Source organism: Labrus bergylta, chromosome 10, assembly GCF_963930695.1.
Source record: "Labrus bergylta chromosome 10, fLabBer1.1, whole genome shotgun sequence".
NCBI classification, from domain to species: Eukaryota; Metazoa; Chordata; class Actinopteri; order Labriformes; family Labridae; genus Labrus; species Labrus bergylta.
This window is the reverse complement of record NC_089204.1, coordinates 25,700,816-25,725,690: the sequence shown is the minus strand read 5'-3', so window position 1 is coordinate 25,725,690 and position 24,875 is coordinate 25,700,816. Positions and strand designations below refer to the sequence as shown.

General features: G+C 40.3%; 1 protein-coding gene across 1 annotated transcript; it reads left to right on the top strand.

Moving 5' to 3' along the window:
* The first annotated feature begins 1,275 nt into the window (after positions 1 to 1,275).
* On the top strand, positions 1,276 to 21,998 carry elovl5 (ELOVL fatty acid elongase 5). Its single transcript, XM_020654874.3, has 8 exons — positions 1,276 to 1,418; positions 6,862 to 6,926; positions 7,286 to 7,473; positions 12,531 to 12,608; positions 14,392 to 14,563; positions 15,158 to 15,282; positions 15,972 to 16,106; positions 16,662 to 21,998. Exons 2-8 carry the CDS (start codon positions 6,869 to 6,871, stop codon positions 16,788 to 16,790), a joined length of 885 nt encoding a protein of 294 aa, XP_020510530.1. The 5' UTR covers positions 1,276 to 1,418; positions 6,862 to 6,868; the 3' UTR covers positions 16,791 to 21,998.
* The last annotated feature ends 2,877 nt before the right edge of the window (positions 21,999 to 24,875 follow it).

Here is a 24,875-nt window from a genome sequence, read left to right as displayed (position 1 = left end):
TCTCTGGGGACCATGAATGAATGAATGAATGAATGAATGGATCAAATTTCATAGCAGTTTATCATAGGCTGTATACCTCTGGTTCAGAGTGGTGGACCAGCCAACAGACCAACATCTGCCCGCTCATGAGCAAATTAAGAAGTTTGAGAGAATCAGGATGGGATGCTGTCGACACAAACACTTGTAGGGCGCACTCTCCATGTCTCCATCCACCTCCCCACCACCACTTAATCATTTTATCCAGAAAAAGCCAAATATCAGGATAAATAGCAGAGCACAAACCAGGGTAGACTATAGTACCGAGGTGTAGAACTGAATTTGGTCAAAAAATGGCGTCTGTTTGATGCACACATTACCAACACATATCAGGGATTGTGACACTTACTTAACCTTAAAATGAAAACTCCAATATTGATTAAAAAACTAAAAATCTGCATTAAGGCATCAGGATAATTAGTGAAAAAAAAACAGCACAGGACATTTCTCTGTGTTTTTATTAAGTTAGGCTTGCAAACTTGCACTCTTGTACTATTACATCATGATGGTGCTATCTTTTTTCTTCTTCAGGATCCTCAGTCTTGTTAGGGGGCGTGTCTGGCAGGGGCTTGTTGGGGGGTCATCCCTTAACCTGATTGGCTATCACTAGTGCCGCCAGATTATCATTAATTATGATTGGCTATTTGATATAACCTCATCCTCACCCCAATAATAAGCCAGACCCTAGACTTTGTCGTAGAGAAATTGATTGAAGATTTTCATTTTAAAGAAACGGGGTTTTTTTTTGTGTGCAAAGAGCTTTTTCCACATTTAAAAATGTTGATTTCTTATATTGAGACATAAATGTTTAATATATACTTTTGGCTTTTTTGGGGTTCAGTTAATTAGCTCGGTAGAGAATGGTTGGTTTTATGTTATTTTTAACAACATAATTAAGATACATGATTTTTATGAAAGGATATGAGTAACGATAATGTGTTACCTTGTATGACTTAATGTCCAACACTTCCCTTTTTATTGTAAAATGAAGAACCATTCAGGTTTCGTTTCTCCAAATACATGTTTTGTACTTGTACATCTCTACAAATGCATGAGGAAAATCGGCTATATTTATATGTAGGCTACACCAGTCTGCCCCGTATCAAACATTAACCCACACCTATTAAACTGCAATCATGGTTTAACAGTGACAGACCTGCATGTCATCTTTCTGACTCTCTGTGTGGTTGCAACACACCGGGTCACCTCCTGGGCTGTTAAACCTCCTCCTGCAGGGCAACGAGCCCAGTCAGTCAGTCTGCGTGTTCCTCCCACTATTTTTTTTTTTTTTTTTTTTCCACTGAGCGACAAGGCTCCACATTGTGCACAGACCTGCCAGCCAACCCAAGGTTACACTGACGTTTTCTGCGCTCGAAAAAAAGGTAGGCAGTCCCCTCTCTGCACGCAGCTGCACCTCATCACACACACTCAACATTTCATTCGACCGTGGTGGGACGTCTGGGTGACTTTACGGTGAGGCTTCCTGTCATTTTTTTTTTTTGTATCCAGAAAATGTGGCAGCGCGCATGGCGTCGGACCGAGCGAGGAGGGTTTTTCTTTTTTTTTTTTGGGTGATGCTGAAGCGGTGACCTCTGTTAATGTAGGCTGGATGCGATCGACAGGATGCGAGAAGTTCAAACTAAAATATGTAGGAAGTATTAACTGTGACAGAGGAGGGGTGATGTAATGAGATATCCGCGTTTGGTGTGTTTCCTGTTAAATCAGGGCACCGAGCTGCTTGTTTTATACCGAGGACTGCGCGGAAAGTGCAGTTTAGATCACACGTGTGTGCGCGATGGAAAAAAGACTTTTTAATACAGTAATGTGGCGCGTTTAGGCTACTGCAGACGCCGGGGAGCAGATTCCTATTGAGTGTGTCATACACAGATTCCTATTGATTGTGTCATGCATGCATTCGCCATCATGCATCACCTTCTTTTACACTACAAAAAAAAAAGACTTTTTCAGACAGAGCCAGCCCTGCAGTGGCTTCAGTGTGATTGTTGTCAGTATTGTGAAACGATTCTTCGTGATTTCCTGCTGGAAACTTTTCAATGTTGCTTCTTTTTTTTTTGTGCTGATGTCTGCACAAAATGTGTGTAGGAAACTTCTGGAAAGCCATTTTAAATTTAAAGCTATAGTGTGTCGACACTAAGGCAACTCTAGGCTAAAATGTTTCTTACCCAAGAGATTTCTAGTCAATTATTTTGCCATGCAGAACCAGTGCAAGACATTACAACCAATGAATCAATGAATCAAGTGTTGGTATAGTAGACAACTTCCTATACCTGCACAACACTGAATACAATCCATCCATCGCCTCTGAGGGGTTGAGCAATTCAAAACTCTGCCACATGTTATTTCATGGTGCATGTTTGATATCAGGATGTTGGCTGTGTTGTTGGCTGTGGCGTGTTCAGAGGGGTTTCCAGGGGTGGCATAGGGACGCCAGATTGGCCACCCCAAAAAATCCCCAAACTATGATTGGTTGTTTTCCTTTTCAGAAGTAGGACTAGGGTTAAAATCAACAATTTGGGCTGCGTTGCAACAGGCAGCTAGTCGTTTTCTGTGCATGTCAATGTATTATATTGTCTTTTGTTTGAATATTATGTTTTAAATAAATACTTTTTCACATCTCCTGCACGCTGTCTAACTCCAATTAACTGACTTTGTACCGAGACATTAGCAGTGCTTTTACAAGTGTTTTTACAAGTTAGACAGTGTACAAGAGTTTGCATTTCACTTTTTAAGTTTCACTTCTTATTTTTATTTAACCAGGTAATCGACCCATTGAGATCACTATCTCGTTCACAAGGGAGACCTGGCCAAGAGTCATACAATTTGAATTATAACTTTGAAGAATTTCTATTTTTTTTCAAGATTTATTTTTGGACTTTTTGTGCCTTTAATGGAGAGAGAGTACAGTGGATAGAGTCGGAAATCAGGGAGAGAAAGTAGGGAGTGACATGCGGTAAAGGAGCCACAGGTTGGATTCGAACCTGGGCCGTCCACTTGGAAGCCTATCGCCTCCATCCATGGGGTGCGTGCACTAACCACTGCTCCACAAGCGCCCCGAGAAATCTTCTTTTTGACTCCTCGAAGGATAAAACTGAGACGATTTATAAGTTGCCATTCTCTTATGTGACTTAAACTTAGATATGATAAGAAGAGGTCATAAGTCAGTACCTCTAGTTTAGCTTCCCCAGTCCAAGAAAAAAGGTCTGGAGACGCCCCAGCTTGTTGGCTTAGTGAAATAATAAATCTTCACTGATGCAGAAAAACGAGTGTAAATCCCATAAGACGGTGACAAAGTGCTGTTAATTGTTTTGCCAAATTACTCACAATTGCCAAACACAACCCCAGGCCATTTCTTTAAGGAGACTCAACACATTTGATGATGGATGTATACAGATAATGATGTTCTCTGTGAGACGGCCTCTGAATCATTCTGCTGTGTTGATGTCTCCTCAGTTTGAGTCCACAATGTTTTACTGGCCACTAAGATGCTCTCCTGTTGCAGCTTGCCATGCACTCATTAGGGCCGTGGAGATGATCATGTTCTGGTGCAGCCTAATGCATCTCTGATCGTCAGTGCCTGGATGTATCTGTGCTGAGGTTGATCAGATTGAACCATTTGTTCCTGTATGGGGGAAGTGATTTAGGAAGTCATTTGTTGCCTTGGAAGCAGCTTATTCAAGTTATTCAAGTTAGTGACCTTACCTGTCTGTGCTGCTGCGACACCTGAATTTCCCCTCAGGGATCAATAAAGTATTATCCTATCCTATCCTCCTAAGTTCAATCAGGAGAGACTTAACCTTATTTTTTTTAACAATTTAGAAATAAATGTGCAAAATCTTTGGGGATTAGACTCCATCATGACGACTTCATGTACTCAGAGGGGTGATGAGGCCGACAGCAGGATAGGATACCCCCCTATGGAGTCTAGACCCTGGTGGTGAAGAGGAATGCAGGCTCTGATGAAGAGGAATGCAGGCTGTGATGAGGAGGAATACAGGTTATGATGAGGAGTGGGTTTTCTGTATATGCTGAGCTGGAATGGAGGTGATTGCACTGACACTTGTGTGAAACTGACTGTTTTGGCGTCTAGCAGCAGCAGGACGATTGGTTGAGAGAGGTTGTGGAAGAATCTGGTCGGTTAATTACTTTAAGAATAAACTCCCATAATCAGCTGATTACGAGAGATGGAGGAAGTAGTAGGGGGAGTGGTTTAGGTCTAATGAAGAGATGAATGAATGTGTGAAAGAATATAACCTGTCTTCCTGTTTGAACTTACGCTGAGCTCCATTTTGATTATCTGTACTGAAATGTGTTTTTGTCACCGGGATAAATGTGTTTGCAGGGAAGCTTTTGGGAGATAGATTTTATGTATTTGTTGAATATATGTGTTGCATCACAGGTGTTTCAAATGTTACCAAGGTCAAAATAGGAGTGTAGCAAAGTGATATGAAACCTTTCTGTCTTGAAATCAGACTCACCTTCCCAACCAAAAAACATATTTGTCTTTGGACAATGAGTTGAATAAGATTTTTGATCTTCTATGTAAAGGAATGTGTTGTTATTTACAGGATTGAAGTTAACTTCCTTTTTAAGGATTGACTGATGTTTCCTCTCATGCAGGTTGCTTTGAGATGTTTGAGCTTCTTCTGCTTCTGTCTCTGAAATCTGAGGACCTGAAACTGAAACCTCTATGCAAACAAAATCAGATTTATTTGTCATATTATGTTGAGTATTATTCATAAGTGTGTGTCTTTGTTGGAGAAACAGGCTTAATCTTCAGAGGTTCACATGGCCCTTTTGTATAATATACTATCACATCCAAAGGGGGAGGTCACAGAATAGACTGGAATGTCGGTGTTATTATGTTTGCAGCTGTAGACGCAGGTGTAGAGGCTGTCCAGCAGTGCAGCAGTCTGTGACGTAATTGGACTAAATCGGATGTATAGCTTGTAAACAAGTCAGTGGGGGGAAAAAACGAAGAGCAGTATCCGGTTATTTCTGTTGTGAGGAGGGATTCTGTGCAAGCCTGAAGTGATACAGCAGGGTCTTGCAATATAACGGCATGCAGGACTCTGAGGTGTTAATAAATAAAGACTGGGCCTGAGTGTTTTTCAAGTTCACAGAAAGTAAATCAGTTGCTGCTCTGCAGATCGAATTATTCCATCACAACTTCACATTGAAGTTAAAAGCATAGACTGTAAATAATAATGGATTAAGCCTGAGTGATGTCACCCATCTGTTTCGGCAGGTTATAAATGATGACACAATGTTTGAGAACGAACAAACCTGCTGAACTTTGTTAGCTTTAACTTGCAGCATCCTCTCTGTTAGCATCACATTGTTGTTGTTTGTGTTTGTGACATGATTTACCTCCAACGAGAACACCAATTGGTCATGTTGGAGGATAGTCAGCACACTCAACAAGTCCCATTTGATACATTACTGGATGTAAATACCAGTATGATAACAACTCTCTTTCAAATTGTAAGGCTCAGTCTAAAAGGGAAATAAAGGAGATTGCAATGCTGCAACTTCTTTGTCCAGGTTTCAATGTCAGGTGATCTACTTCCTGCAGGCTTTACAACAAAAGAGACCTTTTAGTAATAACTTTGACATTAAGAACCCCATCCATACATTGCTAACTCATTTAAAAGGCCTTCTGCTTTCTGCCACAGGGCTGAGCAGACTTTCTCATGAGGTGAATTTTAACCTTTTAAATTGAAAAGTAACTTACCTCTGAGGGAAATACAGAATTCAACTGTCCTTTTGAACTTTTCCCTGAATGTTCGACAGGCACTTATGGTTACAATAAGTGTGTTTTTTTTAACACACAAATGGTGGTGATCAACAGATGTTAACAATAATGCATCCACACAGTTTTACAGCTCTGGCAAGCGAGCATGCACAAATGATTAGAGACGTTTTATCCAAGTAAATGTAGCAGCACTGCAGAGTCTGTGGTGAGAGCACATTAGTGTTAACAAAGCATGTTGTTTGTACATACATTACCCTCAATAGTTTTAAAGCCAGAGTATCTAATCTTTGCACCAGTTCCTTAATGGGAAAACTGTGTGCCATTTGTCTGTTACACCTCACCTGTTGGCTTGTTTCCTGTTTTAAGTCCCAGAATGAGAAGTGCTGAGATTTGAACTTCACCTGGGTTGAAGGGGGGGGGGTGTGTGGTGTCAATACCATTTTTGTCTGCCGGATGTTGTGTACTCATGCTGCAAAGTGTAACAGTCTCGCCGTATTCTTTTTCTCATTTTTTTGTTTTTCTTTGCTTTCCTTGCAAAATGAGGCAAGCCAGGACAGCTTCCTGATTTTCTTCCGTGCCCTGAACCAGTTTCAATGGAACTATCTATATAAAAACCTGTTGAGCTACAATTGACAAACAGACAAAGATAGACACTAGCAGGTGAACACAGTGAATGTTTTGCAATCTAAAGAGTGAGATATACCCTCAGGATGGGTAGGAGAACAAAACACAGCTTATAGGAAAAAATGAAAATTGGACCAAAGGTCACGAACGCTCTGAAGGGTGTCTCATTGTAGTAAGTGGATGTGTAAATGGGCGTTTTTTTGCTGACACATTCCTCATAACAATGCTAAATGGTGCAAAGCACGTCATCGGTTTGTTAGTCATGAATGTAATGCTATGTTTGTTATGTTGCCCTTCTTGTTAGTGTACTATAATCAAATCTATGCTGGCTTGAATTGTAATAATTAGAGGCATCAAATGAGCTTTCATGTATTCATAAAAATGTTAAACTGGTTGTGGGTTTGCAATCATTATATTTCTTGTTTTAGGTAACAAATGGAGACCTTCAATCATAAACTGAACACTTATGTAGAGTCATGGATGGGCCCAAGAGGTGAGTCTAATGTATATGTTCATTCTGGTAACGTATATATCGAATGTGATGCTCTCATGTTTAACAGGTTTGTCGAGCTACATGCTGGAACCTGAATGCCCGAGTTAAAAGTATTTCATCAGAGCAGAGGTCTACAATGAACAGATAAACATTACTTACGACCTTTCACCCAATTGTTTCCTTACATGCTGTACTTTTTGTATGGACTTGCAGAGTTATTCTGCTCGAGTTTTTCCACCTCCTTGTTGTTAACCCTTTTAGGTGTTGAGCAAACATTCCTTTGTGCTGCTGTCTCACTGCTGCGTTTCCACTCTTCAATGAGGTCACCTTAACTTGGCCTCTGTATCTCCATATTTCAGATCAGCGGGTGCGGGGATGGCTGCTGCTCGACAACTACCCACCTACCTTTGCGCTCACAGTCATGTACCTTCTGATCGTGTGGTTGGGGCCCAAGTACATGAAAAACAGGCAGCCGTACTCGTGCCGAGGCCTCCTGGTGCTCTACAATCTGGGCCTCACGCTGCTGTCTTTCTACATGTTCTATGAGGTAAACCGACTGAGAGACGTGTTAAAGTAAAGGCCAATACAATCATCTTAATGCCACACATTCAGAGAGATTTCATAGAAATACGCTACCTACTACTGTGTGAATATAAAAATATATCTGTGCAATACTCTAATGTTTTAAGAATATGCTCATTTTCTTTTTGGTAAAGCTTGTTGGAAGAATAGATAATAATCATGAGGGTATGTAAAATATGCAGAAACAGCCAGTAGCCTCTTAGCTTAGCATAAAGACGAGAGGCAGAGGAAAATTGCTGACCCAGCATGTTCAAACTAGTAAAATCCCAATACCGTCCCATCTAAAGCAGGTAAATCCTTCTTTTTTTAGACTTTTTAATGAGTCATGGGTCTCACTTTATCTCAGCTAAATGTTTTCCCTTCAAGACGAGAAGACATTCTTAGCTTGGGGGCGGCAGTAGCTCAGTCTGCAGGGACCTGGGTTGGGAATCGGAGGGTCACTGGTTCAAGTCCCAGCACAGACCAAGTCCAGAAATTCTGTTCAATCCTGTTTGTGCATGTGTGTGTATTTCAGCCTATGTTTGTGTAGCATGTTAACTAGACAGAGTGTAAAAAATGAATTTCCCCTCACAGGATCAATAAAGTATACATTATTAATAATTTAGCACTAAGGGTGCGGTCACACTGGTCTGCTGTACCCAAGCACGATTGCCCCCCGCTGAGAGAGAGAGAGTCTTATATTGTGTCATGTTAGTCAGATACAGACATGAAACTCTGGATTTCTCCTTAATGAAGGCTGTCAGCGTTGTGTACCCGCGTGCTCGTGCATGAAGTGTACCGTGCCTGAGCACGACATGGAGCGGTCGCACTGATCAAACGAACTGGACTTCAGGGTTGAAGCGTGCTTGGGCACGGTAGGGTTAGCCAGTGTGACCGCGCCCTGAGAAGAAACCACCAAAAAGCACAACCTGTGCCAAGCTAAACTAGCTAGCTGCAGGCTCTAGCTTAATACAAGAGTGGTTTTAATGACTGGTATGGAAGGAAAAGAATGAGCACATCCCTCAAAATGTACTGTTCCTGTTAAATATGGAGCTAAAGTTGGGAGACGGTTAGCTTAGCTTAGCTTAGCTCTTACCACTGTAACTTTTGCTGCTTTGCTAAAGTGCTCATGATGGATAGGCCGGGTCTTTGTAATATAGCAATGAGTAAGGTCTTTTACCTGCTTTTTGTAAAGTGTCTCGAGATAACACTTGTTATGAGTTGACGCTATACAAATAAAAATTGATTGATTGATTGATTGACATGTTTTAGCCTTCAAATCCCTCCTTTTGCCTTTGCTGACAGCCTAAAGCTGTTTTTTTGTAAATAAGTATAACACAGCTGTAAATAAATACAACTGATAGAGATAAACAAACTTTAAACTGAATTCTTTGAGTGTGAGCTGCCCCCACTGTGTCGGATGAAATAATTCTGCCTTGGTAGTGATCAGTTCTGTTTTGTGTAACAATGACTTAGTTGTATTGTTAGAATAAATTATCTGCACTTCTGTCCAAATCCAGCTGGCAGAAAAAAGCTTCTCCTTTTTCTGTCTGCATTGCGTAAGGCCCAAACTGACAGTTGGCTCTGTGCTGAACTTTTTGGCTGTCCAAAATCAATGTGACCAAAACTGCGCTCTACTTTGACGTGATTAAAGTACAGGGCAGTTCAGTTCTTGTCAACTATCCAGGGCACAGAGGCTCATCACATAATCATTGTGATTAATTTTGTGTTTTTTTTTTCCTTTCTTTTAAAGCTGACTTTTGCAGCTTCAGGTTTTGAGAAAGTATCAAGGTGACCGGTTAAGTTAGAGATGCTTTATCTATTAAATACCTCAGGCCTTAAATCTTATTTTACATTTTTTTGCATGAACCAGCTCTCTCAGAATGCTTCGTTTTGGTGTGTGTGTCTCTTTAAATGTAATGACCGCCCCCTGAGTTTTCCTGGTAGACATCACTCCTTCACTGGCGAGAATAAAAATGGCGGACCTGCTCAAAAGTTTTGCTCCAGGCTGGAGGTGGAGTCCATGGGTGGAGTTACCAGGGGAGGAGAGGGGATTTTTTTTTACCAGAATCCCACAGTGAAGGAGAGCAAATTTGAAACGGAGCATTTTTCTGTGTGTTGTAAGACTTCTGCGGACCACAAATAAAGGACTTGATGGGTTTATTTCACATCTTATGGGTCTGTAGACACTCAGGTTACCCAAACATGTGTTCAAAAACACTGTACAAGTGGATTTTTCATGATATGTCCCCTTTCATAAAAGTAGAGTCTGAGATTGTAATATTTGTTCCGTCTGGTAGTTTCCCAAACCTCCCACATGTTTTATGTCAGGGGGTCAGGTTTCCACCCTTTTATTGTGATACATTCGATGGCTGTTGTGCTGTTATCAACATCTGTTAAAGATGTTCTTTAGCTCTTCCATTCCCAGCCCTGATTTTAAATATCCATGCCAATACTTGCAGCTGTCTTCTCCCTGTGTTTAGAAATGCTCCAAAGGATCACATGAAGCAGCTTCCTGCACTCTCTGTGATAACATCTTATACTTTAACCAACAAGACGAACATTGTGTTTCAGGAGCACTGAGAGCTCAGGCTGTAGATTAATAGTAACCAATGTCAGCAGCTGAAGAGCGGTCACCATAACCTGATAGCAAACAGATGTGGGTCAAAATGTTGTTATCTCGCTTGATGTCTGCCTGTGCATTGGCTTGGTTCTGTTTCTTTTTAATAGCAGGGAGTGGAAATTCTTCGAAAACCAGGTCATATCCCTCTACAAGTTTGACTTTTTTCTATTAATACTTTTTTTTAAATGTATGCATATTTTAACAAACACAATAAATAGATGGGTGACATTTAACCAAAGTGCCCACTAACACAAACAAACTAAACATTTAAACAAACTACTTCTCAACATAAAGCCACAAATACAAAACATGAGAGAAGTTGAGGGTTTGTCTTTGTATTGATCTCTATGTAACATTAATGGAGGATTTCAGTTTGGTGTCCTCTGATGCTCACTAAAGGTCTCTGAGTCAAACTGCACTGTCGTAAAAAAACGCAATGTGCTGTTACGTTTCACCCTCGTGGATAATGTGCATTTTGACAAGCAGAGGGTGGCAAAGCAGGATGTTCTCAAGGACATCCTCCGACAAACGAACTTCTGTTTGCAGGTAGTGAAAGCCTCCGCTCTCCTCCAGCGACACACCTCCAAACCCCCCTCGCCTCGCGTATGCATGTAGAAGTTATCAAATGGAGCGCACCATAAAGCGCAGGCGACAGACCAAATTATCCTTCGCTCGAGCTGCCATTACCTGTGTCCTGATTTGTTGTGTGAGCACACTTTGGTTAGCTCGTAGCTTGATATTGCATGTAAGTTGACACAGAATGACCGTGATCTAAAGACACTTATCTGACATCCAAATAAGCAGAGAGTATGTTCTTCTTCTTTTCTCTTTTCCTTGACTAAAAAAAGCTTTATACACAAGGGGGAGGAGCCGGCTGTCCCGTCCATGTCTACATGATGTAAACGCAGCTCAGACAACAACACAGCCAGCGGGACTCAAGCTTCTCTCTCATTGTAGACAGTCACAACTCAGAGAGACATTTACACAGGATTCATTTCATATTTACGTTGCACATTCTTCCTTTAATGTCTTGTTCCGATTTTTTTTATTTTTATAACTCACCTGTTTTAATATTATGAAAGATACAAGTTATGCATAATTAGAGGCGCGACTGATCTGACTGCAAAGGCAGCATTTCCAATATGGCAACAGCATACCCATTGGTTTGTCTTTCAGAAATCATTGGGTGATGATCAGACTTCATGTTTATGCAGTATGAGTGTTCCATCGAATAGTGCTTCCCATCAATACGTGCTACCTTTGCGCAGTACAGGGAGAATTATTTGCTAGGGGATACAGATTGGCTATCGTTTTGGGCTTTGGTAGTATTTTAAGTCAAGGCAGCAAATCTTGTCGTACTCCAGCAAAGACGTTGTGAGAAGCCACGTCAATATTTACTCTACACCAGCTTCCTGCTCGATCACCCTCTCTTTTTCTCTTCTTAGCTTCATCCATCACGTCCTCTTCCGTCTCTTAGCCTCAGTCCTTGTATCAAACCTAACGGGCCTCTTGGATGCTGAAGGCTGCTGTGTGAACTAGTGTCGTCAAACTGTGCACACATCTCGCAAGAGAACCGAGGCCTGCCGCCAAAGTTACAAAACAGGCCACTGGGGTGCTCTGTGGAAACGGGACAGACGGCATTACATCAACTTTGAAATTACTTTTAGGGTGGAAAGTTCACGTAATGTTGCTTTAACCATGTTGTGAGGTTTCCATTCCTCCTCTTCATCAGCTGATTAATTCGAACATTTCACAATGATAGTAAACTGTGCTCATATCTTTAAAAACAGATCTGGTTTCCTTTTCTTTATCGATGTCATTTTCTCCAAAGGCAACATCATTAGTATTTGCTAACCCAATGTGCAACCATTTCTTCCAATATATTGATCTATTGGCATGCTGGAGACATATTTATCAGTTTCTGTTGACTTGTTGTTAAAGCATGCTTTTTTTTTTTTAGGGGTCTAGGCCAAAACTAACGAGCGCAGCATCCATTGGAAAATCTTTCAAAAACAATCTTGTCCATCCTTCTTTTCCTTCTTTAACCTCCTCCAGAATATAACGATCTGACCGCACAGCCAAACCCAATCCAACAGTGTCTATTTCTCGTCATTTTCTTCATACATCTGGAATATCGTTATCATATCTATTTACTTTCACTGGTGTGATGTATGTTCTCATTGTCCACTTATACTACAGTCCCCTTAGTTGATTATTCCTTTATTGAGCGTGGACCCCAGTAGACTGATACTCAATCCTCTAATGTTACATCCATTTCTAGGTCGTCCCTCCCTGCGTGTTTCACATTTATTATATATATTCAGCATTTTGTTCTTCACTAAAAAGAGTGTGCTTAGCTTACATATTCAGGGATTTGTGACACGGCTATTAATCATTTATCTTGATGTCTTTCTCTTCAGCTTATGGCGGCTGCTTGGTACGGTGGATACAACTTCTACTGCCAGGACATTTACAATTCACAAGAAGTGGATACTAAAGTGAGTCAGGTTTTCAGAACGCCACCTTTTCATATTCACTCATTTAGATTTTATTTTAATTGATCTCCATCCCTGAAGTTATTTTGACACATGCATGATTTCCCATCTTGTTTCTTGATACACTTCTTGTGATTGTAGCCGAAAAGCAAATAAGCAAAATGTGTGTTTTTTTTTGTTTTCCTGCTATTAAACCTACTGCTTTGTTTTCTCTGTCAGCGTATCTATAAATCCCAGCAGATAAGCTGCAGAGACAGGCAGTCAATTTAATCCGAATCATGTCATCATGTTGACTCGTCAGCTCCGCAGTGAAAGTGAAAACTAAGCTCATTGTGGAATCTGCAAAGCTTTTCATTTCTGCACTTCATGAATCAAAACTTTGATCGGCGTGTGTCGCCGCTGAAGATAAATCGCGTTATGATTCCTCCTGAACATTCAAGGACAGTGAAGGCAAGGAATGTTTATAAATAGAGCACAATCCGTACTAATAGTAACTCAAAAGTATGTATAAACAATGAAATACATCTTAACAAAGAAGCTCTCAAATACTTCTACTTTAATTTACAATAATAAATAAGACGTTAAGATTTAAAGTATAAGTCCAGTAACTATTTATCTAACTGTTTCATCACCTTTAAATCATGAAATGCAAACAACACTCCTGCTCAGGCTTTGTATTTTACTGCCCAGGGACAACAGATGGAAATTAGCTAGCTAGCTAAATCTGGTACAAAGCATGTCTTCTCCTCTGAGACTAATGTTTTGTTTTTTTTGTACACTGTCCCTGATTCAAATAAACAAATAAACTAAACTCAGGCTTCGCGCACCGCCTCAGAAAATGTAACAACAAATCGAAACAACTCCAACAAGCCCTGTGATTGGACCGCTGGGTGGCGTAATATCTCATTCCGGTATCCCCTGCTGTTGTGTACAAAAGAAGAGAACGCTAAAAGCTAGTATAAACAACTGCTGCTGGGAAAATCAATCATCGGCTCCAATTCCAACGTTATATGCCGGGTTTCAGTTGCCATGGTTACCTGTACACAAACAAGCAGAGAATGTGTTGGAACTGAAACTGGCAAAATAACAAGCGTAGAAATCAGACCGCCAACTTTCGTTGTGAGTATTGCACAGCTAAGCAGACGTACGACCGCTCACGGGGGCGTCGGTCACTGTGGCGTCTATTAAGAGTTTAAACCCACTCGCTTTCTAACACAAAACACTGTAAACGCTTTTTCAAGTCAACTCGTCAGTCCTTACTTGTTTGTGTAGGGCCTCAAACCTGGTATGTTGTTTTCATTGAGCTTTTGACTCTTTTAAAATATTCTATTCGGACTCGAACCCTGCCTGTACGTTGTTGCATTAACTCGTTTCTTGTCACCTTTAAACGGTTGAATGCAAACACCACTCCTGCTCAGGCCTGATACTTTCTCTCCTCTAAGGTGCCAGATCACCTCACTGAAGGTCGGGGGAGCTCCGTCTACTCGAGAGCCCGGCCTCCGCTGCCTCCTGGACTTCTAACACACCAAATATACAACATACAGATATGATTTCTTTTTCTGTTTTAAAGCTCCTGTGAGGCCTTTTTATCCGGTTTATGAAACAGACAGAAATGAATTCTCCCGCCGCTATATGACTAAAAAAAGCACAACTAGACCATCAGAAAGAGGATTGGCTATTTCTATATCAGTAGAAGTAGCTCTCCTGTCAAAGGGTGTGTGTCGCTACCAGAACATCCATTTTCATTGTTTTTGACCACGTTTTGTTTCACTGTGTCTCCTCTCAGATCGCACACGTCCTGTGGTGGTACTACTTCTCCAAGCTCATCGAGTTCATGGACACCTTCTTCTTCATACTACGGAAGAACAACCACCAGATCACCATTCTTCACATCTACCACCACGCCAGCATGTTGAATATCTGGTGGTTTGTTATGAACTATGTACCCTGCGGCCACTGTGAGTGTTTGAACACAACTTTTCCCCTTCAGTGACTCAGGATCTTTCAGGAACCACATTCACCGTGTAGCTTAATAATTCAACGGCTCTAATTTGGAACCCATTAGCCCTAAAAAAAAAAAAAAAAAAAGAAATTAAAAAAAAAGAAAAAAGAAAAAAAAAAGCCTGTTTACCAAATGAAAAGCTGTGAAGGAAACGAGCAACACTTACTGACCTGACGGTGGCTGCACTGTGTAGCATGCTTTATCATCGTTTTCTATTTTTGTGTGTGCAAAAAAACAACAAAGCAGTCTGCAAATTATGAAGCTGTCTCAGACTTTACACTGAAAATCTCCTCAAAACGATCATTTATGTGTCATATTTTACCTGTAAACACGGGTTATTATCTTACCTGTAAATATGATTGGTTGTTTTTCAGAAGGTCATTATATTATTACTTTACAGTTAATGGCTTCTATTGATTTTACCTCCAAACAGAGCAGACTAATGAAGCGCTTGTTGAGTCTCTCTCTCTCTCTCTCTCCGCTCACTTGACTGTTAATGCTCGCTGTAGATGAATAACTTCCTGCTTCTCTCTCCTCTGTCTGTTGTCAGCGTACTTCGGTGCCGCCTTAAACAGCTTCATCCACGTTGTGATGTATTCATACTACGGCCTCTCAGCCATTCCAGCCGTGCGGCCGTACCTCTGGTGGAAGAAATACATCACACAGTTACAGCTGGTGGGTTTATCCCCTGTTTCTTTATTCCCGGTGATACAGGAAGTATGGACATCTTGACATGACCCCAGTAAATGATTACCAATTAAAGTCCTGCCCTCAAAAGTTCATAAAGAAAAATAATCAGACGTACTTATAGATCTGATCATGCAGTAAAAAGGATAGTTGGTATTATACTGTAGGTAGGTTTACTATTTTTTTTTTTTTTTTTTAATTATAGAATAAATATTATTACCGATGGAATCATCTATGAGAAGCATTTTTAATGTTGTAGAGGGTTTGAACTGTTATTTATACTGTTGGGGTTTTGCAAATGAATTTGTCCATAAGTTAAAATTTCCTAGTGGAAAATACTTGTTTGTTTCTCTGAGATTTCATGTTTATTTATTTCATTTTTATGCCTTAATTGAAGGACAGGACAGTGGATAGAGTCGAATATCAAGTGCATTAAAAAGATGTCAACAAAAAGATATTTTCATGACCTTCGGTGGGATTATCGTTGAGATTCACTTGTCAGTCGGGCGCTGATGTTTCTATTTAGAAATGTATTTTATTTTCTGCAGCAGCCTCTTTCAGTGGAGTTGTTTGTATCGTCCATGTGAGATATTTTAGGCTCTGGATCAATGTTTCTCTGTGTGTGTGTGTGTGTGTCACCTTCTCACTGTGGTGCATGTGTCGTATTTCCTCCACAGAGCCAGTTCTTTTTAACCATGTCTCAGACCATGTGTGCCGTCATATGGCCGTGTGGATTCCCTATGGGATGGCTGTACTTCCAAATAGGCTACATCATCACGCTCATATTCTTTTTCGCCAACTTCTACATTCAGGTGAGTGTTTTATTTCTTTGATTCACTTTTAATTGATGAGTTTGAAGTATACTTTATGAAACTCTGCTTGCGTGTGTGTGTGTCTGTGTGTTGGTATATGGACACAAGTATATGTGTGTGGGCGAGGGATAAAATACTTCCTGTCAGATTAATTAAATGCGACTGTAGAGTCAGTGAATTATTCTATTTTTTAATGAAACTATGATTATTATTTTTGTTGAAACACTGACTGTTCTGATGAACTCGAACCCTTACCCACTCAAATAAATAATATATGTGGATACGGGGATTGGGTAGGGGGGGGATCATTGCTTAAGCAAGGTCAACTGGGCCTTAAGTGTCAGTGCGACCTTAGACACTTTGTGTTTTAGAGCTGTTTATTGCCAGATGGAACATTAACATCTGCAAGTAAAAGATTCATGAGAAAAAAGATGTAAAGCTTGGCAGGTTGAGTGAGAACATAACTTTGTTGAGCATTTTATTAACAACAAAAGACAATAAATTATATCTTATCTTAATTGGATGGTTTCTCTGCTTCTCTTTCTCCAACACAAGACGTACAAGAAGCACAGTGTTTCTCAAAAGAAGGAGCACCAGAACGGCTCTTCTCTACCAACAAACGGACACGCCAATGGGACGGGGTCTTCGGAGCACACTGCGTACAAGAAGCTGAGGATGGATTGACATTTGATTGACAGCTCTCACTGTAGCGAGTTAGCCAATGCTGCTAAGAGGTATATGTATCTTCTTAGGTAGGATAGTCTTGCACTCACTTGAGATCAAATAAGCCATAGCCACATGTATCCAGAGACTGTCCATGTTTTTGCACACATTCCTACTCATGGTATTGTTCATGTTCATTAAATCGGTATATTTATGGAGAAGAGTATTGCAGTATGGTTGACACCGCACAATATTGCCTCCCCCGCCCGGCCTGTGGAGGAAAAACTCCTTCTAAAGCAAAAAAAAAACTCTTTCCTGCTACCAGCAAACAAACTCACAAACGCACTCATTAAATGACGCTTTACACACAGAAGGTCCAAAGATGAAGCGCCTGTGTGTGTCGGCAGCTCAAGGTTTCATCGTCCTCGACAAACTACGGGACAAATAAAACAACTCAGTGGTCTTTACAGTCCTTAATGTGTAACTAGAGCATGCATCTTGCGCCTGCTTGACCTTACATCCTGCCTCTAGCGTTGCATAATCCTAAAGTTTGCCCTGTGTGATGCTGTAATGTGTATTTATTGGAAGGTTGCAACAGCAGAAGTTTACAGAAGCAGAAGCAGAAGCGTCTACAGATTAGAATATATAGCCATGTAAACAAAGTGTAACCAAAGCTTAGTGTACTATACTTATATTTAAAACAGGTTAAGACACAATGTTCAAGGGCCATGTTGTGTATTATGAGCACAATTTAAAAGCATTTCCTTCGAACATTTTACCCCTTGTGCAAAAAAGAAAAAATCTGTTGATCTCCTTTCAAAATGTCTTTTATCTACTGTAGTTTTATCCAGTAAATGCAAAAAGTACTTGAAACCCTTACATCATAGAAGAAGGCAATGTCCTTTAGGCCGCAGTGCAACTGTTTATAAATAAATATTAGGGCTGTTAAACGATCACGTGTTTGAATCGCAATTAATCGCTGAATTTCAATAGTTAATCGAGATGAATCACATTTTTAATCCTGTGTTTGAAATTCAATTTTTTCGCATTTTAAAATTAAAATTGTTAGGCTTTTATTTTGAATTTGTGTACTGTCTTAAGATGAGAGTAATTAACCGTTTGAATTCAACCCTGCTTTTATTTTGAAATATAAGTAAGGACCTTTCATGTAGATCGAACTTTACGACACTTGACCACGGAAAAGGGAATTGTTTGATGTCAGGAGGTTGAAATGACTTTGGACTCAATGACTGATCTGTGATGAGATGCGGCGGTGTTGTTCTTTTCCATCTGTGACTACAGGAAGTCACTGAGGAGGCTTATCTACAGTGCGCCTAAAGGGACGAGCTAGCATGCGATTATTCACAATTTGAAAAAAGAATGCATTAATTTCAGACCTTTTCTTAATCACGATTAACAAGTAAATGCTGACAGCCCTAGTCAATGTTTGACTTTACTGAAGCCAAAAGTGGGAATGCATCCATTTACGTTTTTACTTTGTTTGCTGATGATAACAAGCTTTTTCTGGTTGTTTCCTGTTTCCTGAAATTGCAAGCTTTGTAGTCTCCAGATGATAGGATCCAGTGTTGTTATCTCCAAATAACGAGATTAAGAAGTCAAGATCTCAAGAAGACGACCATAAATGACTCATTATCACGGGGAAATTGGGGGCTGTGCAGTGGTTAGCAAGGTTCCTGGTTCAAATCCCCGGTGGACAGGAGCCTCTCTGTGTGGAGTTTGCCTGTTCTCCCCGTGCATGTGTGGGTTCTCTCCAGGTACTCTGACTTCCTCCCACAGTCCAAAGACATGCTCGTTAGGTTCATTGGTGACTCTAAAATTGCCCGTAGGTGTGAATGTTGCTGGTTGTCTGTGTCTAAATGTCCGTTTTCACATATGCACATATAATAATAATAATAATAAATTAGATTTATGTAGCGCTTTTCTAAATACTCAAAGACGCTTTGACAGGAAACAACAAAAAACAAAGCAAAAGCTAAGAGAACAATACAACAAAGAAGTAGTGTCGAGGGAAGAGGATGAGAGTCAGTGGTTGTAGGCGGCGATGAAAATGTGAGTTTTTAGGGATTTCTTGTAGGAAGTGAGTGCGGGGGAGTCTCTGATGTTTTTAGGGAGAGAGTTCCAGAGGGTGGGAGCTGCAATGGAGAAGGCCCTGTCCCCCCAGGACCGAAGGTTGGTCCTGCAGGGGGGGGATATGCAAATATTTATGTACATAAATGCAAATATGTAGATAATTTTGGGAGGACTGCTCCAGAGATTATCCCAACCTGGGTAAGACGTGATGTAAAAACACAACGTGGAAGTAGCGGACGAAGCAACAGTCCGTTACACGATGCTATAATAAGAATATTTGCCTTTATATCAATGCTACTCATAGTCCAACAGAATGACAACATCAACAAAAGAGTGGAGAACAACATACTGACGAACTGGAAACAAAATGCAGCTGTTTAATTACATGCACAGAGATCGTAGTGGTCGTGTGCAGACACTCTAAGCACCGTGCAGCGGTCACTGTATAGAATCGTCAGTCCCCCTCCTATTGGCTCGAGGTGAATTCTCCGGAGAATATCCTGCTGCGTTCTCACATCAGCTCACTTCGAACTTGCTGCGGAAACTCCGGGGGAAGTCAAAGCGAAAAATTTGGCTCACACATACAGCTCGTCCGGGAAATAGCCTGAGTTTTTAAGGAGATTGAAATCCCTATATGTCAGCTTAACGACAGCTGGGATTAGGTCCTCTAGCCCCTGCAGCCTGACCGGGAAAAGCTGTATAGATAATGGATGGATGGACGGGGAAATGGAGTGAATACAATCAAACTCTGCATGTCCGCTGAGGGCTTCCGTAGTCGTTTATGCTCATATGTTACATTCAGAGAAAGCTTTCTATGCTTTTGAGAGTCAAAGCTCATTATTGATCTCAGTCGCAGAAGTTCAGAAAATAATCTAACCTCAAGGTTCATTTTGGTGACAATCAGGAGCCTTTTATTATTTCATGACCTTATTAAAATTGTCAAACGATCCATAACCCCACTTGATCTTGTGGTTGTACACTGTGTCAGTTAATCCATGATTATTTATTTTAGAGTCTTTACAGAAACAGGGTGCCTTCTTGTACCAGTTGATTTACTTTGTACTCTAGCTTTTTTTTTTTTTTTTTTTCAACTTGCAGATTTATGTTATTCCACGTCAGACTCGTATATATTTTCTGAACACTTGGAGAAAATATTGTGCCTGCTTTATGTCTCTGTTTCTTGCCTACCAAATATGCTAAACCATTACTTCTCACTGACACATTGCTACGGACGCATATTGCGTTCACATGAGAAAATAAAATCATCTCTGTTTTCCTGAATTAACAAGATACCAGCGTATTCTTTTGGTTTGGGTTTGAAACATGGCGAGATACTCCTGTCTTTAGGTAACGAAGATGGTTTTGTTTTTAGTCTGTTCTTAGATCTCTGCAGTTCAAACGCAAACCCCGCCCGCTCTGATCCGTCGGGATCAGCTGAGCCCATAAGAGATGTTTCACTGATATAATGTGATTCATCTGAAATGTGTGCAGGCTGGGACAATAAGGCAATTACTGATAACACTGGATCCCCACAGAGGCGCTGGGTTTTGGCAAGAAAAAAAAAAGTGCCTTTTAACTTGTCGAAATAATTATGTTTTTAATTAAGAAAAATAGAAATGTTCTCATGTGAATACAATACGCCTCCTTACATTGCCCACCAAATACAGAAGAGAAGATTATTTAATATCAAAGGAAATGCACTTATTTGCTTCCTTGCAGGGAGTAAGACGAGAAGATTTATTCCAGTCACATAACTTGATGTTAAAGGTGCACTATGTTGATTTTGTTGTGAAATTTGAAAGTTGGAGAAGTGAAACAATTCTGTGCTATATTTTCTGAACCAAATACACAAACTTTCCGAAAAAAAAATTGGTCTCTGAACACTGTCTAGAGCTTAAAAGCTACCAGGAGAGTTACGGTTTTACTGTTGTTGTTGTTGTAACTTCTCATGTAGCATTTTATCTTCAAACAGTGTTACAGGGACCAAATTTTCCTCTGGGGACAGTTTGTGTATAGAGTTATGAACATACACCACAGAATCTGTACATTTATCCAACTTTCACAAAAACTCCAAAGTGCACCTTTAAATAAAAAGCTACAGCCATTAGCCGGTTAGCTTAGCTTAGCAAAAAGATTGAAAACTGGGTTGAGCAGCTAGCCTTGCTCTGTTCAAAGGTGACAAAATCCAACAACATGACTCTCCAAAGTTCTCTTTTGATGATGTTTGATTTAAGCCTGGCTTGCTATGTCCTCTTTTTTTCCCAGCTTTATGCTAAGCTAAGCCAACCAGGAGCTAGCTATACCTTCATATTTAGCATGCCAATAAAAGATGCTCTCAGTCTAGTCACGTCGGTCTCCTGAAGAAAGAAGCTTTATTTTTCCAAAACAGTGAAGTATTCTTTATTTTCAAGAAACAGATTAGACTGTTTATCCTTTTAACAAAATGACACGTGAAAGCAACAACAACAAAATGAGATTTATTTGTTCGGTTTTTGGTGGCGAAAAGAAAGGCGGTTGTAGCAAACTGTGTTCCTGATGTGATTTTATTAACATCTTTGTCGGGGGGCTTACACCACAAACGCTGGTCTAAAACGTCGAGTTTGAGCGACGGAGCTGTGGAGCGCTGCAGCACCGTGCCGATTCAGTTTAATGAGCGACTGCGAGGCCTTATCCACCGAATGAGCAAAAACACGCCGCTCAAACGTAAAGGTGACCTAGATTCAAATCCACTGTATTAGAAAATATTGTTAAATCTGAATAATACATGCAAAGGTCACTTTCTCTCTGCATGATGAATTTGGTCCGCTGAATATCTGCCAACACATGCATGAAGCATATCTACTGAGACGCTGAATAACTGTTTCTAGCTACATCCTGTTACTGCTCCTCATGTGTACAAGGTGATCGTGCCGAAGATAACCATGTTTATGTGTTTCAGGGCAGGATAAGTATTTCAATACAGCCTATTTGCTAAAGGCCAAGGAAGCATACATGTATGTGAGGATATATATTACATACCATTTATAAACTGTTAAAATAGATGTATATTTTCAGAAATCTTGGGGTGAATGTGGGTTAACATGTTGTGACTCATGCTTTACTCGCTGTAACACATTAAAGACAAACTGAGAATGTGAACCTTCTTGTTTCCAAGCTGCTGTTTTGTTTTTTAAGGGATTTATTTTTGGGCTTTTATGCCTTTGTTGGAGAGTCGGAAATCAGAGAGAGAGAGAGCGAGAGAGGCCGGATTCTAACCCGGTCCACTATCCTTTCTCCTCCTGGGCACACGTTCACACACTGATGGCAGAGGCTGCTATGTGAAGTGTCCATCAGTAATAACTAATCCCATTCATACACATTCACCTGCCGCCATTGCCGAAGCAGCAGGAGCAACTTGGGGTTAAGTGTCTTGACCCTGGACACATCAGACGTGGCTGCAGGAGCTGGGAATCGAACCCCCTGACCTTCCTGTTCAGAGACAACAGACCGCACCTTAATAAGAGGCTTTGAAACTATACTATATACTAAACTATATGAAACAATATGAAACTTTTCCCCCCCTATTTTTGCCATTAAAATATTCTAATGAATTTGACGCTAACATATAAAATAATAGAATGTAAAAGTAGATGATACAATTATTAGGGATTTTCACACAACAAGCTGGTATGATTTAATATTAATCAGTCTAATTCAATACACTTTCCCTGCAAAAATGTTCTGCAGATTTTTCCTGTGTGCATACCTCAGAATAAAATCCTTTTTTATAACACATCTGCAGCTGCTGCAGTGCTTAACATGATGTGGTTCAAATAGCTCCTGCTCTAGTAATGCTTGACGAGACAGATGGACTATACTTTATATTTAACAGGTAGAATAATTTTATAATAAAACACAGGTATGCTAAAAAGGTTAAATCCCTTTTCTATGTTTGGAGCTGTGATGCACTGCATTGACTTTGAAGTCGGTGTGTAAGTGGATATGTTCTTCTTTGGGGGGAAAAACACAAGCTGGTTGAGTGAACAACATGCAGAGCTTTCTCGGTTACATTTCAAACCCTTCCTGTGGAGAGTTCTGAGAAGAACACAGATTTTCTTCTTTGTTCGCTTTGCACTGATACAGAAGAGGCCTGAGGAATTCTTGGCATTCGTATTCTTAACGTTACAATCTGAGTGTAACATGAAGTAAGAACACCACAGGGTCATGGATGTGCTGTGAGCTCAGTGAGTGGAAAGAAACAGATTTACTTGAGATGTTTTCTTAAGACAGCCTCGCCTCAGACTTGAACTCTCGTTATCAGTTTAAAATGTGTCGCCCTATGTTGACACGGCTGCACACTTTTTCTCCTCTCTGTCCTTTCCACTAAATGCCTCATCCTGACCTCCTCCTCCTCCTCCTCCTCCTCCTCCTGCAGTGTGTGCAGACGTGATGCATTGTCATTCTGTGTGTCACACAAAGCTCGCGTTTGGAGGACAGAGTGACAGTCTGTGAGCTTTGGGTGGTGGCGTGCGTGCTGGCCTGCCACTCTTCAAACAATGCCTTACTGACTGGTTTTCAGAGGCAATGCCCTCTGAAAACCAGTCAGTAAGGCACATCAAGCCACAAGTAGAAGTTTCTTAAAATGAAGGAAACAATCATGAGTATCACAGCATCAAAAATGTTTCATGTTAAATGAACTAAAGCTTGATCTTAGATTATCTTTTTTTAGTTGTTTTATCGTCTCTTTGCAATGGGGTTGTCACTGTCAGTGTCACGTCCAGGAATGTGATTGGCCACTGCAAAATACCTAACCTGTGATTGGCTGTTTGTCCCATCAGAGGCGGGACTTATGTTAAAACCAAATATTGTCTTTTTAATTGTAAATAAAAACTACCTTGCACATCTTTTTAATCAGACAGGCACATGGGAAAGTAGTGCTCTCTGTCTTACCTGCAATGAACTAAAAGTGTGTCAGGACCAAAACATGGCAAGTTAGACACTTTGCAGGAGTTTGCATGCACTTTTTTAAGTACTTTAAAGTGTGACTTTGAAACATATACATCTTTATGTGTTGGAAAAATAAGCTAATGTTGCCAATACCTCTTGTTGTAAAAGTAGATTTGATTGGTGAGGTTAGAAAGGGTAAATCATTTATATTTATTTGTGTGAATTTGTGCACACATCACACATCAGGCCACCCCGGGGCATAAGTGAGAGCTGCAGCTGAGCCACCCCCAGTCAAAACCATCTGGACACGCCTCTAGTTGTCCATCAATACCATCATTTTGGACTTAGTTATGATTCTAGTTCAAATTAAATAATATAATTTAGTTACCTGTTTTGACACCACAGCATCAGAAACAGAAGTCCTAGGTAATAAAATAACAGTAATGACTTATTAAATCACCAAAAATGGCGGGCAAACTCCTGAAGTGCACAAAAACTATCTGCAACCTTTCAGTACTGGAGCGTTGCCAATGCATTTTTGCAATTAAGACAATGCTTTCTTTATTTCCTTGAAGCAGCACTTTTCCGTACGACCAGATTGTATCGTGTTAAAAAATGTGGCGTTGGGTGTCAAAAATGTGAACAACCTTACTTTGTAATACTCTCTGAAAGAAACTAATGAGGTCAGGAACTACTTCATCTTTATGAAAACTGTCACCAGATTCTAGGTCAGGATATTTGAAACTAGGCATTGTTCGGTCAAGCGGCCACAAATCATTTTATCTAAATCCAATACAACTTTCATATTTATTTTTTTTTCCTGCTGCAAATCCTGTTTATCTGTCCGTGTTTGGTTCCCAGAAAACGTAATACGTGGATTATACCTCTGTGCCCTCAGCAAGACAAACGATGTAGAAGTCTGAAATCACATCTGACATGTTTTCTCTCTGATGTTGTGTAACAGGATCTCTATTGTTTTCCGTCTGATGTATCATTTGTGTCCACGGGCCTGACTGAAATGAAGAATTGTTACAGAAAATATTCTTCCATTAGAATTGACAAATGTAAAAATTTGAAGTAAATCGCACA